We start from the raw sequence: 17,424 nt of genomic DNA, 5'->3' as shown, positions 1-17,424 counted from the left end.
TATCACAATTCTCAAGAATGCCATCAGTTCAATTTTATTAGATGTGCGTACCAATGAAAATACAATATGCAAGACTGTCCTTGTGGATAAATCTAATCATAGGTCAAAGAGTAACATTTTATGAAATCTATGCCACTTTTGTACTGATGTCTTTAATAATGTTTGATATTAACACCGCCCATTATACAGAATGCAAATCTAAGCTGAAGCTCAAATGTAGGTAATGACATAGAGCCAATAATAAATAAATAAATAAATCCCTAACACGTCTACTGTCACTTTGCAGGGTTTGGTGTTAGCAGTGATAATATAAACAGATTGTGTAATGCACTGAGATGGCAGAAAATGTGGCGTGATAAGCCAATGGGCTACAGGTTTGTTCAAACCTGCAGTAGTCGCGAAATAATAAGACTAAAGTGTTAAAAGAAGGATGAGATAATATAATAGATAGTGTTTGAATTGATAATTACTTAATTCTACACCATGAATCTCACTTAATTGTAAGACAGAATAAAATGTAGTTGTAAACATTTCTCAGTATATGTATAATATCTGAGCTTTTGGGTAATTTTTCATTTAATATGAGGTATAATGAATAATGAAAAATCTATTTAGTATGCATAAGCGGCCTTGTTATGACTAAACAGTCACAAAGCCAAGTCAAAGTCATGCATAAAAAAAAAGTCCTGGTCGGTAGTGTAGTATGTTTCATGTGTAAACTGGCCTGTGTAAGCTGTAAGAGGAGGAAAGGAACAGTGGTATTTACACTGACCTATAACCCAGCAGGGGTCTGGAAAGATTCTGTTGCCCTTTGGTTATTTAGATGTTCTTGATCATACCGGTGAAGCAAAGGGAACACGATGGTGACGTTTAAACCTACAGAAATGCGCTGCTCTCTTTACACAGATTCAGCAGGCAAACAATCAGACACACACACACACACACACACACACACACACACACACACACACACACACACACACACACACACACACACACATTTTATATGTAGATGGCGTCCTTTCAACACAATAATTCCAGTGCTATTTCAATGCCATTTCACAATGCCACTCTTAAGCAAACCAAACTAGAAAGAATAAAGCTAAGGAAGGAAATGGCTTTTCTCTGACTAACGTCATCAGCCTTGTGGACAAAACAAGTAACACTGTGCCAAGGACAAAAACCTCTTCCTCCACAGCTCCTGCCCAGTTTCAATCAGCTAGGTTAAGGATTAAATATTTCAAATCTATAATTGAAGTAAAGCCACATTAGCCACTTAAGAGCCGATCACAGCACTCATCTTTAGTAAACCTCAAATACAAGCTGGTTATCTTTAACACAGTTCGACAACAGAAGTAAAAGTAATGATGTCATGTTTTTATAACCTGCTAAAAATGTTAATGTACAGTACATTAAAGCTAAAAAGCTCATATAGTAGGTCCAAGATGAGGTACATGCATCACCTGCTATGAAGTATATGGAGTTTATAGTTGTGGCCATCAGACCATGCTGATTACACACCAGGGATGTAACAGAAAACAAATACATTGTAAATGAACAGAGAACATGTTCTAAATAGGTACAAATATAGATAAGAATACAGAGTGCATTATTCACTTCATATGCCATCTGGATTTGATTAGTGTTGTAGTGTTAAATGCCATTGGACGTAACAAAATACACAATATATACAGCTTGTGACACAAAGAAAGACGAAGTAAGATGATAAACAACACATTTACAGCATCCTTAGTAACTGCCTGATCAGGAATGTGGTGGTTTCAAACAGGCATATGTCTATATATTGAGAAATAGAACCATCTTAATTAAACTGATTTAGAAAAATACCGAGAGCATCTGAAGCACCTGTCAAAAGTCTGGAAAAATCAAGTCTTTTACTGAACTTAAGACACATGCACATTCCTTTTGTTTATATGCAACAAAGAAGGTACAACACAAAAGCACAAGAACTGGACAGTGAATGATTGGAAGAAAGTTCTAAAATTAATCCAAATATGACATTATTGACTCTAACAGAAGAACAGTAGAGAAGATGTTACCAGATTGCCTCACACCCCCAGTCACACATGGAAATTGAAGCTTAATGCTTTGGGGTTGGTTTGGAGCAGGGAAGGTTGGAGACTTATTTCAGGTGAAAGGAATACTGTACAAATATCTTTACCTTTTCATACTTCAGTGACATGTAATTTTACCTGAACTGCAGCTAATTGAAACTAACTTCACCATTTAAAAAGATAATGATCTAAAGCATATGTCCAATCTCTATAATTTGGAGAAAAACAAACAGTCAGCTGGATTGTTATCAATCATGGAATGGCTTGCCCAGTCACTGCACCAAAATACTATTGAAATGAGCACATTTTTAGATGAGGCCACTTTTTAACTTGAGTGAGGTAGCTGAGGCTGAGGAACTGTTTGAAGGATCCACTGACAATTCTGACAGTGCCAGCATTTGTACCTTTGGGTTCTACGACAAACATCAAGTTTCGTGAGCAGTTAGTTCCAACCATGCCAACTTTGGGTTTAAATATGAACACAGATATTGATACAGATATTTGTAAACTAAATTCTATAAAGATAAATATATACAGTAGATAATTATGTATGTGCTTTATCCCAGTTTAAAGATCTTATTACATTAGGTATATGCAACATATTTAACATATTCCTGTTTATTTAGTCACACTAACAAATTTTTAGAGAATTATTTAGTTTTCACAGTGCAAGCTTGTGTGTTAAATACTGTCTGGCTCTTTAAGACATGCTTACGTTTTCTTCTGATGATAACTGTTTCTTAAAACTATGCATTTACACACTAGACTAAAGATATGTTTTGAAACTGAATACAGTGAAAATGATTTCCTGCAAACAAGCCATAATTACAGCATTGTCCTTTAAGAAGCTTATTCTAATCAACAATGCTTGCATGCCGGCTGTAAATAAAATAAACAGGGACAGAAAATTAAGCTTGGAAAAAGGTGGTATACATTGACAAAATAAAGTTTTTGCTCTTTTTTCATTATAATAAGCGCTGGGGTCATATTGAGGTTGTTTTGTGAGCTTTGACGGTTGCTATAGTGAGGTAAAATGACCTCTGGCTTTTTACTTCTAAACAACTTCCATAAATACACAATGTAGAGAGTCACCCAGGTCATCAATTGCTAGTTGGTCTATGCAAAATTAGCTTGAGAATGTAATTAAATGGAAAAAAAACTTGCAACGGTTGGCAATGTGAAGTACGTGTAAACTGCACAGAATAGCAAATATCAGAACATGGTTTGGGAAAAAGAGTTAGCATGGTGCTTTCATTTTTCTTTTTCTTGTATAAATACATCTTTAGGAAACGTAGTTCTCATTTCTTTATCACTTATAATTACTTCTGTCTCTCATCCACAAACAGCATGCAGTTATTCATGTATAAATAGGTCAACTTCCACGCATAAACATTTCTCCACAGGAAACAGTGAGTCAGAACATAATTAAATGCACTATATTTGCTACTGTAATTAGTGAGCAGCACATCATACAACAAAAAGCCAGGCATTTTATGAGAGGTAAAGTATTTGATACAAATTCAATCATTTTTAAAATAATTAAGAATAATAATTTGATGATATATGCGTGATATATTAACATGCAAATTATAAAATTATTATATGCGAAAAATCATATAAAAAATGAACTGTGCTTACCACTTGCCACTTATTACTCATGTCACAAGTGTTTAGTATTTTGAGTTTTAATTTCCATATGTTGCACAAATCCAAAAGGAATCCAAGTTTTCTGGGAGAAAATGCTTTATTGGTTGTTATGTAGCTGCTTTAAACATTGAATGCAAAATAAGATACAAACACTGCAATAACTTTGTGAAAATGTAGATCTCAGAAAATACATGCCATTCTTTGACCTGGCATGTGATTAATGCTATACTCTTTGAAGAAAAAAAACTGATTGTATGTAAAGAAAAAGCCTAGTTTTTTTTATATAGTTGCTACCTATATTACTATAATCGAGAAAAGCCTCTTAAACCATGCAGGATTATATAAAATGTAAAAATGTATCCCATAGAAATGACATATCAATTCCTAGGTGCATATTCGCTCAAATTAAGTTTAATTTAAGACATTTATGTAGACATTTCGGTGTTTGGTCCCTATTAAATTCCAGACTTATGCATTCTGAAATTCACAATCATATTCTGTCATCCTGCAGAGGATGTACTTCCACTGGCGATCCCTGAAAAAGAGTAAATATGACATGTGAATTACTTCATGAGCATTGCCAATTTTTATTGAAAAATAGGTGCTATAAATGTAATTATGCCAAAAACAAAAGGAAACCTTTTTTATTTTTTTTTATTTTACCAATTTTGATCTTCCTTCAAACCAAGGCACTAATACATACCGGACCACCCCACTAAAGGTGGTCTGAGCTCCTCGGATGAAATAGCCATAAGCAGGGACGATCAATTCAGCCTCTTCTTTAAAGTACTCTGGAATGTCCGAAGTCTTCCTGTTGATAGTGAAGGAAAAGAGGATTACTAGTCTAAGCTTTAGGCATACACTTGGTTTGAAGTTGTAATAACGATAACACCTTGCAATAACAGTGCAAGAATAATCATGCACTAATACCCAAATTAAAACTTAATACTAATCTAATGAAGCATTAATCACAAGCTAATGAAGAGCTAACCTTAAGTATAATGTGAGTCTTAAGTGCATGTTAGTAGATGTTAGTTGGATAATTAACACACAGGAGTAACATTTTTAAACAATGATCTCTCTTAGTTTATAATAAAGAATATACATGTAATGTAAAAATACAATGATAAACATATTTTGCATTATTCAGCTATACATGAAAAGCATCATTGTTAATATAAAATTCAGGAGACCTGATTTACATGGATGCAGTAAAGCAGTCAAAATGAATACAGCAGAATGTAAGATTAAACACCAGAAGATAATATTATAAAATACTGGATACAAATTTTAACATACTGCATAATATGTCTGCTAAATAAATAAATGTTATTGTTTTAATTTCACCCTTGTGGGCAAAGAAGCAGTGCCCCATGCACTTGCTACAAAGAGCATGTACTAGTACTACTGTGGGAGCTGGAGGGAAATGGATGGAGAATGATACAAAATGTGCATGATCAGTGCTTCTTCCTAAGATGTGCGTTACTGACTCATGAATTCATGAAACTCCAGTCTTAGTTAAAGTTGGTTTTTCATTAAGCTGTGATTAATACATGCGTTCACTTAACACTAGTTCACATTGAAGTAGGTATTAATTCAGGTATTTGTGCATGTATTCATGTACTATCATTTAAATATTAAGCCTTAAAGTACTACTAACCAGCAGGAATAAGGGCATCTTTTACTGTAGCGGCAGCAGTAGAAACGCCACTCTCTGTCCAGAGTAGAAGGAAAGTATTGACTCTTCACTCCAGCCACTATACCGTTGTCACTGCACGTGGAGGTCCTTCAGGAGAAGACAATAAATTTAATGTGAGATTAAATAGCGAATTGCTGATGATTCTGGACAGCATTGGCTTTACATTAAAGTGTACAAATTGGTAATAAGCACAACAAGATATGTGCTATGTCTTTTGCATTAAATGTTATAAATGTAAATATAAGGCATGTAAAATTTAAAATATCTGTTTTGCTCACAAAGAGATTGATTAAAAATCCATAGAATATATCGGCCACCTTTACAACCCCAATTGAAGAAAAAAAAAAGGAGAATGTAAAATGTAAATAAAAACAATATGCAATGAAAACCTACTACTTTAAAGAAATATTTAAGTAATCTTGTTATTAAAAAAAAAATTACAATGTTAATTAAAAAGGTTGGGACAGGGCCATGTTTACCACTGTGTAGCATCCCCTCTTCTTTTAACAATAGTCCAAATATATTAGTACAACCAGTTGTTGGAGTTTTGGGACAGGAGTTTTGTCCCATTTGTGTCTGATACAAAATTCTTCCAGCTCAGCAATCCTGGATCTTTTTTGTTATATTTTCTGATTTATGTTGCGCCAAATATGTTGAAAGGTCTGGACTGCAGGCAGGCCAGTTCAGCCCCCGGACTCTTCTTCTACAAATCCATGCTGTTGTAATAGATGCAGTATGCATTTCAGCACTGTCTTGCTAAAATATGCGAGGCCTTTCCTTAAAGAGACAGTATCTGGATTGAGCATATTTTGCTCACCGTTGATGGTGCCTTTACAGATGAAAACTACTCATTCCATAGGCACTAATGCATCAGAGATGCAGGCTTTTAAACTTTTGAGTGCTGAAGATAAGCCAGATGGTCTCTCTGCTCTTTAGTTTGGAGGAGGCAGCATCAATTGTTTTTCTAAAAAGAAGAAGCCCAGAGAGAATGGTGGTGTTTCTGGATAATGTTCACATATGCCTTTTACTTTGTATGATATGATTTCTGGAGCTGTTTCTATGATGATTAAACTTTGCTATTTTATTTATTTATTATTATCAGTATAGTGTGTTTTGCTGTACTAATTGTATGTTAACTAATATTTAAGTATTTCATGTAATATTTTAGTACAGAATATTATCACTATGTTTCTATACTACACAATATTATACTATAGATTATAATCACAAAATTGTCTAGAATGTCTCCATAAAATGTAGCATTACAATTTTACTTCACTGGAATGCAGAGGCCCAAACCTGCTCCAGCATGATAATGCCCTTTGCACAAAGCAAGCTCCATGAGGTCAATGGTTTGCCAAGGTTGGAATGAAAGAACTTAATGTTACACATAGCCTCTTGACCTCAACTCCACTAAACACCATTGGGATGAATTGAAACACCAACTGTGCCAAAGACCATCTTATCTAACATCAGTGTCTGATCTTAGTAATGCTCTTGTGGAACTGCAATCTGTGATATGTTTTTGAAGTGAAACTAAATGTTTATAAAAAAAAAAAATGTTAATCACAAAATAAGTAGTGTTCTTGTGGCTAAATAAACACGAATCCCATCATCCACTAATGGAAAGCCTTCCCAGACAAGTGAGGTTTTGGAGGGGATTAAATCAGACCCGGGAGATTGAAAAAAACTTTTGGCCACATAGTGCATGTTATATTTGTTTAAACATTACATTTACTTTATTATAACATGGACACTACACTGTAGTATAATTCCTATATTTTTTATAAATAATTATTAAAATATAGTATCTCTGAACTATACTATACTATACTATACTTTACTATACCATACTATACTATACTATACTATACTATACTATACTGATATAATATTATAAATATTATAGGTTAATAACAAACATATCTGTTTATAAGAACAAATCTAATGTAGGTTGCCTTCTTTGCTTAGATTTTTAAATAAGCATCAGTCATAAATCTTTTTCAGTCAGTGTGCTCCTGCAGCCTATGATTACAGTCACTAGTGTGATTGTAACTAAAGCATGCTTACTGCTCAAACAGGATGTTGACTTGTGTTAGTCATATTTCTGCACCCCAGTGCAGCTGCATTTCTATTTTTCAGCAGTATGCAGCCTTGAAATTATTTAATCTGCCAATAATACTGAAGTATTCTTGAGGTCAGAAACCAAGCTCATTCTGATGAACCTCATGTTATAAATGGGGTGAGAAACAAGAGGTACTTGTGAGTTTTTCCGTAAATAAAGGTCTGTTGATAGTTGCTGCTTGTGTATGGCCCATACAGGATGTTGTCATCACAACAGAGCTGCCACCATCAGGCCACCAGAAACTCAGGCTCTTTGTCATGACAACGCTGACGCCATGGGGATCAGTCCCACCAATGGGGACAGGAACAGGCTTCTCTCAGAGGAATGTTATCTTTAAAGGTGTGCAAATCTAAGTGACTCTTTCTGGAGCGTGAAGGGTGAGGAAAGAAACGAGCCCCCTCTCAAGTGACTGCTGCTGATAAAAACTATGGTTTGCTTAGAACAACACTTGAGAATAACAAGCCTGTAAACAACATTTATACCAGAGTATATCAACTTCTATATATATTTAAAAGTGCATGTTAAACAAAGGAAATATATTAAATTATTTGATCTTTTGTCCCCATGTGGAAATATTGTAATTTTTTTAGTGCAAAATAATAAAATTCACAATTTGTGCAAATTAACAATTTAACAAAAACAATTATTGTGTCAGTATAAATAGTCGTTGTTGTACAGGTACCAATAAATACCCCACCCATGTACTGACAGTCATATCTGAGGCAAAAGAACATGCTTGTATTGTAAAGAGCAGCCTGTTTAGAATTTAACCTTTAACTGGCAAATTCCCAACAGGTTGCATGTCTAACTGTGTGGCTTCTCAAAGCCCCATCTGGCCTGGGCAGGCAGTGGGAGGCTGAGACTGCATGGCTCCAGGTCAATAGAAACCTCCTATAGCGGGCAGATTTAAGAGGGGATTCAGAGAGGAGGGCTCAGAGCCCAATTAATTCCACAGAGTATGCTTTTAGAGCAGGAAAGAACCTGTTGAAATGCTCCTTTAGGACCTAAAGGCACTAAGCACTGTCTCTTAAAATCCCATATGGCAAATTTTTCCTGTCCATGCAAGCCATGCAATTGTCTTATTAAAAAACGCAATTTGACATGTCATTTTCTCTGTTCACATTCGGCGCTGGTACTAACATCCAATTCGATTCATTAGAACATCACTAAATACAGGTCAAATGTATTTAGTTTCATATGGAGTGAAATGGAACACTTCTTTGTTCTCTAAAGCGTTCCCTAAAACACTCTCCTGGCATTGCTTTCAGTCATGAATAAGAAGGTTTTTTGCATTAGGATATCAGGACACTACACATAAAGTCCATGTACGAAACCACGTCCTGCTCAGGAAGTGGTGTTTCATGCATTAGAGCATACACATCTACACATTCCTTTCTGCTAGGTCCAGTCATCTCTAAATAACTTTTCTGGTGTTTATCCAACAGATTATTCATATTCATCTATTTATAATCAGGTTTAAGTCCCTCCAACTTTTGTAATGCTTTGCATTTGTTTAAAACTTTATCGTAAACATTCTTCCAACATAATTTCCACGTCCTAGAGTTCTCAGCAGCTGGCTCTGTCACAGGTTTAATGAATCAGACCACATTATAAGACTAAGGAATGATGAAATGCTCACTTAACAAAACATCTTATGCGAAATTCACTTGATGAACCAGCTTGAACAGGAATTAAATATTGTTGTCGTTTGTTTAAGTGTTCTTAAACTGGAGTCTCAAATGTGTACGTAATAATGAATTTGTTTAAATACATAATTTGTTTAAAGCTAAGCTTTTGTTGCCATTTCTATTTCTAATTTATCCAGTTTTAAACAAATTAACATATAACAAAAAAAACAATGCTATTCTGTTTTGGTTGCAATGGAGTTATATAGTATCTATGCCAATACCTGTAATCATGTCTAACGGGTTCTGTACCAGTACCAGTACAGGCTTTTAAAATAATTTTTTTTAACAAAAATGTAAACCTGCACAATAAAACATGAAATATCAATAAAAACAGGGCTGCTGCAAAATAAGTCCTTCTCACTGTATAACATATTGCTAACTTATTAACAATGAGGAAAACATGCCAATTACATGTTATAGGATTTTTTTTATTACATAAATGCATTTTTGCAGACCCCAAAAAGCCGTGTGAACAATGTATAAGATCTGCATTATCCAATAGACGGGCTTTTCAACTTAGAAGTGCCAGAATAATTTAAATATAAATCTTAAATGAAATCATTATCATAGGTTTTACAAAGAGAACACTGAGATATTGCACTACAAAGGACTGAGCAACCCTGAGACTCCTTGGAACAATGGCACCAAACATAGAGTTAAAGTAGCAGAGCAGAACAAACTTCCCTACCACTAATGAAAGCAAAACACATGTCATTGCCTCCCACAACACAGACATGCATCATGCATGGAAGAGCAAGGTGATGAGAAATCAGCTGTTTAGGACACATTATCAGTTAATTTCTAAGAATGTATATGTATGTATACGTAATATGTACATACATATTATACAGTGGGTTAAAATATTGGTTATACTGGTTTATATATGTGAACATATGTCAAATAAAAGCTTAGAGGTCTGTATAAGTGGTTGGCAGTTTTGTAAATCACTTTGGAATGTAATGTTTATATCAGATGTGTGCAAGTCTGCTTTAATATAATGTTCTGTTATTAAAATGTTAATTGTTGAATGGAACTTTGAAAATGGCATATTCTCCTCTTTCACACACACACACACACACACACACACACACACACACACTTACACACACACACACACACACACACACACACACACACACACACACACACACACACACACACACACTTACACACACACACACACACACACACACACACACACACACACACACACACACACACACACACACACACACACACACACACACAAACACAAACACACACACAATCTAGCACTACCACCATCACCATCACACTAATCTATTAATGCAACAACACAGCTATGCACAGTAAAGGTCACCATTGCTGCACAATAAGGGCATCTATTGTGTGCTAATAGTGATCTTTCCTAGTCTTCATTTTTAGTACCATGGAAAATTAAATAATCTGCCATTTAACACAAACAATTCATAGTGAACGTCTACAATAAACCGGTTTATTATGGCTAAATATTTTGTCCAGCCTTTATCCACAGAATTATTTAATAGATTGTAATATTTAGTAAGAAAAATTGAGCTTGTAGAGCTCAGGTCTATGTCCACCTTACCTAACACATGCATTGACCTTGGAGGGAAAATGTTCTTCTTTAGGTGTACATTCTTCGTGATTAATAAAAACATTTTAAAGACCAGATCCTTCAACACTGTGTGTCATTAATTTCACACCCTTGCAGATGAGGCAGTACAATTGTGTGAACACAGGCCTTTTTCCTGCTACACATGCTGCTAGAAAGTACTTGCCTTTGATGCCTGTTTATGTGCCTCTGCACAACTCTTGCATGTAAGTGAGAACTTGACACTTGGCAAGTTACATATTTAGTTATTATATGAATGAAAGTACATCATTATTTCTACCTCCTAACTTCTGCCTACTTTTACCTCACAATTTAAAGTGGAAATACACTGTGTGCTCAAATGATGTCCTGTTTTTTCCCAATGGTGTTTAATGGGTTGAAGTCATTGTCATACTGCAGCATATTTAAGTCCATTAGTTTCAGTGAAGAAACAATGTAATGATACAAAGCATTTGAAATGTTTGTGCTTTTAACCTTGTGGTAACTGTTGGGAAAGAACCACATATGGTTGTAAAGGTCAAACTACTGGCCATACAGTGTAAATATAAAAGACTCCTAAGAAACAGGAAACAATACAAAACAACATTTCTTAATCTAAATGAACTTTAACACACTGTTTTATTCTGTAGGGATTATTACTATCCTCTGAATCGCCAGCCTACACAGTATAAAAACTGTGGGAAATTAACAGCTCTTTGAAACACACCTTAGACCATCATTTTATAAAGCATGCACAGGTGATTTGGTGAAGCAAAACCACAAATAAATGTCTGAGTTCACTGATTACCAAATGCTAAAAACATCCTGACTACATTTTAAATTTCATATCTAAGTAAATCCTCCTCTTCCAACAGCCCTTTTTTAATGAGGTAATACAAGTAACATTGTAGTTACTATCAGTTGTTCTCTTTGTAAATTATCCTTTTATAGAGTATAGAGTTCATGTTTGTAATATATGCTTTTAATAAACATTTTTAGTTTGATTCGCTCAAACCCATAAATAGCCAACCCTGTTCAAATTGCCCTTCATCAAAACAGAATGCACTGAAGTGCTCACTGAGGTCCATCTGAACTTAATTAAATGATTTAGGTGTTAATTTAACATTGGGGATTTTGCAGCATATGCACAGCTGAGCCTCTACTGGTCTTAAGGCGGTGTGATCAGCATCAATGTTACTTCAGCATGTATATTTTAAAATTACGATGAGATTTAGGATATTTCCCCCCAAAAAATTTATGTATGAACATTATTATTTTATATATATTTTTTCACATTTTCTGTACAAACTCAACAGCCCATCCAAACCAACCAATTTGTTGAGAACGCTGCTAAAAAATACTGCAAAATTTTGGGCTACCAAAAGAGATAGTAAACAATCTTTTCCTACGTCCATATTACTTCAGTAAATTAATTCCTGTATGTTTCAGTCTTTCTCATTATTATTATTTGATAATTATTTCAATTCATATATCCATTACCTTTTTGTTCCTATACATTACCATAGGTAACAGTACTTAAGATGTTGTACCAGCTGCTTAATGTACATTTACTTATTTACCTTTTTTTTTTGCTTTGTTTTGTATTGTTTTATATGTTTTGGTCTCTGATACCGAATCAGACAAATGCTTTTAACATGGCTTTTAGCTTATTTACCCATGCTCTTACTGTACTGTAATGTGTTCTAAATAATACATACATTATACATCTCTTCAGTATGTTTCCACTATGTCTGAGCAGCATCAAATGTTTTTAAAAATTTTTAATTATATGTCCTGATGAATAAAAGAGATCTTGATTAAAATTACCATGCAATTCACAAAGAAAGAAAAATGCAAACTCTGCGGTTCAGCCATGTTTATACTGAAACCTGCACCACATAACAAATACTCTCGATTACAGGACTCTGTTCTTTACTTTATAGCACTAGCATGCCAACTAAAATGAGCTAAAACTGTTCCATTCAGACTGGGAACAGGTGAGTGGGATTCAAAACAGCAGTCCTAAGAATCCCTTTCTCATGCACAGGACTTTTCACACTCTTAGACATTGTTTTATATCCTGTCTTTGCTTTGTTTTGTGTTTTACATGGACGTAAGTTGCATGAGTAGAAATGACTTTTTAGTCAGGGTTGTCATTATAAATAGGTTAAAGGTTTATATTATTCTAAAGGGTTGTAAGGCTTATCATGCAACCATTCAAACCAAAATAATTCCTTGTAATTCTCTACTTTCTGGAAAACAGTCATTGTATTGAAACTATGATCATGTGTGAATGTGTCCTGAAGCTGAAATTTGAGCTGTGAAATTGTCAGTGTTGCAAACAGACTAAAATGTACATTACATAAATAACACACGAATCGAATACTTGCACTTCATTTCCTTTTCAAGAAAAAATAACTTTTGTTTTCCCTACTTTTTATTATGACTTTCAAAGAACTCATCACAAATCTCAAAGGTCCTCTCTTCTTTCAGCCAGCCATTGCCCGTATCCTATTTCACTTGCTAGAGTAAGCAAAGTCTTGTATTAAATAGGACATCTTCTATGTCTTCTTATAAGGAACACTGAGGTAACTTTTAGTAATCTTCTAACAATAACTGTCTATATTCAAATTAAGGTATCCTGTTTGGCAATATTTGTTATTTCTTAAGTACATTTAAAACAGTAGCAGCATATTTTTGTTGGTTGATACTTCCACTTTAAACTGAGTTAAAAGGTTGACACATATTACATTTACAGTATAATTCTTTTGTATTTTGTCCACTGTTAAAATTTTAAAATTGTAAGTCAGAAATCAATTTTCTTTTCAAAGACTCTCAAAGATTTGTATTCTATTGCAGAGTTTTGTTTTGTGCACATGCCCAGTGTCCGCTTGTAAAAATCCTTTTGGCATCATACAAGACCCTTAAATGTTTCCCCCATGAGTTTTCTTGGCCCAGTGTTTGACTGGGCTTTAAAACGGATGTGAGGTGAAATGCCGTGTACTGGTCCTAACCAAAATGTCTGTTTGTCTCATTCTAGTCCGGTTTGGTTGGCTTTCAAATTTTCCTCTATGGTAAACAAATAACACAGAAGTTTCCACAGCAACGTCTAGCTTTGAAAACAGCTGGGAAGTGATGTTTTTGTTCAGCTTTCCACAAGCATTCATATCTGAGCCCTTACCAAAAACATGGAACACACGGGTTCTGCACTGAAGCAGAACATCAAGATTGAACAAGCAGCAACAGTACAAAAAGTTAAAACATTGGTTTGTATATTTCATGATCATGAGTTATAAGTATGAGATATTTCATTTTCTGTGCCTTCCAAGAAACATAATCAGTGTAAAATATAAATTATGTGGATATACGTGCAAGAAATAATCATCTGTTTGCGTATTATATGGTCCAACATGGCAGCCACTGATTCGCCTGTTTCATTTCTGAAATTTCTGCCCAGCTGCTCTGCATGAAGCTTTTCTGGTGAATGTTTGATTTCCAGATGTTCAGGCTCTGAGTCCAGAAGTGAAATGTAATTTGCAGCTGAAATGCAGGGTTAGAAAAACATTTTTGCTAAGTTGAGACAGATATATGCAAAATTACTTTTCACAGACAGGCTTATACTGAAATGTTCTTTGTTAAGGACAGCCATTAGAGACTAATAGGGATTCCACCCTTGTGTTAGATTCTACAAAGACATTTTATAAATCTAAATAATTTACAATTTTAGCAGACACAGCAATGAATCCATAGAATGCTGGAAATCTATTATTTTATATTATACAGTAAGTAGATTTGTACATTTCACATTTAGTTAACATTTTAGTTTCATGAATTGTATAATTATTTTCAGTAGAAAGGCTAGCAACCAAATGTCAATGCAGGCAGCCACAATTCTCCCAACTGCTTCAAACAGCTGGTATGGGAGCCTGGGATTCAGATAGCGTTCTTGTCCGTATTTGCTACTCGTTTAGCTCAGATAAGATTCCATGCCACCTTCTGTTGCTCTGTTCTTTTGGATGTGTTCTTACTAATCACACACATGTTGCACATTACATGTCCTAGAAGTTACAAACACACACTCACTTACCACTCCATTCCAGAAAGGTTAAGATCATCCCACCAGCACGCGCTAGGCTCACCGAGGGTAGAGGGGGTCGGCTGACATTCAAAGCTCCACACACGGTCTGAGCCCTCTTCCTCACTGAAGTAGCTTTTGATAGCCACCAGTGCCTCACCATGAGGGCATTGGAAGTTAAAACCTTGGCGCCAAGCGTTGACCCACTCCTCTCCATGGAAATCGTGGTGCTGAGTATGAATAATTGTAGCCAGAAGCAACAGTTGGGCCAGAACGCGAAGAACGAAAGCAGGATTCATTTTCCACTTCAGCACAGAGGAAGTTCTGACTACTCAACTCCAGCTGCACGATTTTAAGTCTCTCTGAGGAGGGCTTGCTCTCCAGATGTTCCTTGTCTAGCTCTAGTGGTTATATCAAATTGGCAGCTTTACAACAAATTTATAATCCACCTTTATTTTAGGTAAAGAGGTTTTTTCCTATACACAATCCGAGATTGCTTTACAACAAATGAGCTGGATTCCCTAAAATGAAAACCTCCCTAAAACTTTGTTAAGGAGGAGAGATCAGGATTGCCAAGTAATGATGCTATACTTTCCCCATCCATGTGAAAGGGGTTGTGTTCACATCATCTGTCATCAAGTTAAACAGTTCAGAGGTTTTGGTTGTTTGCAAAAAAAAAAAAAAGAAAAAACTGTTACCATTAGAGACAGCATTTGGGACAAACACCAACTCCAGCCGTGAGAATATTTAAGCAAGTCTTTGAAAATGTAAACACTCTGCGGTGCTATGAGCATGCTGTCACGGTTATTTTAATTATTGATTAATATTCACCGCTTGCTTAAACTTTGACCTGTAGTGTTCTGCTATCACAAGATTAATTGTTTGTGTAAGCAATAAAAGGTAAACTTGGGATTCCCAAATGTCTTTGTGAAAATGTATAATATTCATTGATGCATTGTAATTTTTCTATAAAAGGACCATCTGTATGGGATGATTCACTGGATGTACAACTAGTAGATGTTGTTAAAAAAAATTCCGATCTTAAATACTGCCACTCTTTTTGTGAATGCTTCACTAAACACAGAAAATAACAGTTTGAAAATGAAAATAAGAACAATCATTAAAATTGTTTGACGTTTCTTTGCCAAAACAAATAAAAAAAAAGTAATTCTACAAACTTCAGCACCTGCAGTAATATCGCTTCATGCACGCCTTTAATCTAAAGAGATAAGTCTTACGCCTAGACCTTGTAAATACAAACTTGTCTTTCAGATTAGTTGATCATAAACTGCAGTCACTACTTATTTAAAGCCTTTGAGGTTATCAGCGTTCTCTGTTCAAACATTAACTGGTCTTACCAATAAATGGACGAGCGTCACAGTAAACTTTGAACTAAAGTGGTGATCTGGTATCTGTAATATAATGAATTGCAGACTTTAGTTAAAGGCAAATTAAAGGAGAATTTGATCATCTGCAGTGAGTAAAGCAAGCAGAAATGTTGTTCTTTACTTCACATCTGAAGGTGACTCACATTCCATTATTCAATGTGACACGGGTTATATAATCTCACTCCAGAGGGCAAAGGCATTTCATTGCCTGTATTATCCACGTTTTGCCCATGGTCTTAAAAAGAAAATGGTTTTATTGTCAATGGCTTGTCCTTGTCAGCTTAAAGTGGTACAACAGAACTCATTCACTTACCCTTACAATAGCTATGCTGGGTTCCAATCTCTAGAAGTAAATTTGCTCTAGTATTCTTTCAGTTAATGTTCACAAAATAAGAAAAAACTGGGATCTACATAACTTTGAATGTGGCATGGATGATGATACTGGAAGGGCAAACTTTTTATACAGAATGATACGAAAAACAACAAAATCACAAAGTGGGCAACATATTTGTTGGTTTTAAGGTAAGAGGAAGATTAACCCAGCCATTAGGGTTGCACAAGCCAGTGCACTCTTAGTGCCGGTCCCAAGCCCGGATAAATGGGGAGGGTTGCGTTAGGAAGAGCATTCTGCATAAAACATGTACCAAATCAAATTTGCGGATCACAAAAGAGAAATTCATACATCTTTAGCCAACAGGTTACCGGTGGAAATTGGGCTACTGTTGGCCGAAGGAGGAAAGGGTGTAGTGGAAGTGAAGAGAGTTTAGGGTAGGGTGATGAACGTAAAGCTGGAAGTTTAAGGGGCGATGATAAATGTCATCAGTGCTTATGCTCCACAAGTGGGTTGTGAGATGGAGGAGAAGGGAAAATTACCTAGGAATGACAAATTGGTGATTGGGGCAGATTTGAGGAGGTGATGGGTAGGTATGGTTTTAAGGAGAATGTGGAAGGGCAGATTGTGGTAGATTTTGCTAAAAGGATGGAAATAAAGGATGGAGGTGAAAATGTGTTGACTAGTGAGGAGAGTGTGTTGAGAAGATGGAGGGAGTATTTTGAGCAGCTGATAAACAAAGAAAATGAGAGAGAAGGTTTGATGGTGTGGAGATGGTGAAGCAAGAAGTGAATAGGATTGGTAA

The 17,424-nt window shown here is 35.3% G+C and overlaps 1 protein-coding gene across 1 annotated transcript; it reads right to left on the bottom strand.

Moving 5' to 3' along the window:
- Window positions 1–3,800: 3,800 nt before the first annotated feature.
- dpt (dermatopontin) lies at window positions 3,801–15,429 on the bottom strand. The gene is made up of 4 exons (XM_083570116.1): window positions 14,913–15,429; window positions 5,383–5,508; window positions 4,426–4,533; window positions 3,801–4,257 (listed from the first exon to the last, which is right to left on the bottom strand). The coding sequence occupies exons 1-4, from the start codon at window positions 15,197–15,199 to the stop codon at window positions 4,191–4,193; spliced, it is 588 nt and encodes a 195-aa protein (XP_083426242.1). The 5' UTR covers window positions 15,200–15,429; the 3' UTR covers window positions 3,801–4,190.
- Window positions 15,430–17,424: the final 1,995 nt, after the last annotated feature.

The sequence above is a fragment of the Silurus aristotelis genome, assembly GCF_946808225.1.
Source record: "Silurus aristotelis genome assembly, chromosome: 2".
NCBI classification, from domain to species: domain Eukaryota; kingdom Metazoa; phylum Chordata; class Actinopteri; order Siluriformes; family Siluridae; genus Silurus; species Silurus aristotelis.
The sequence above is the reverse complement of the archived record's forward strand: the minus strand, read 5'-3'. Positions and strand labels throughout refer to the sequence as shown.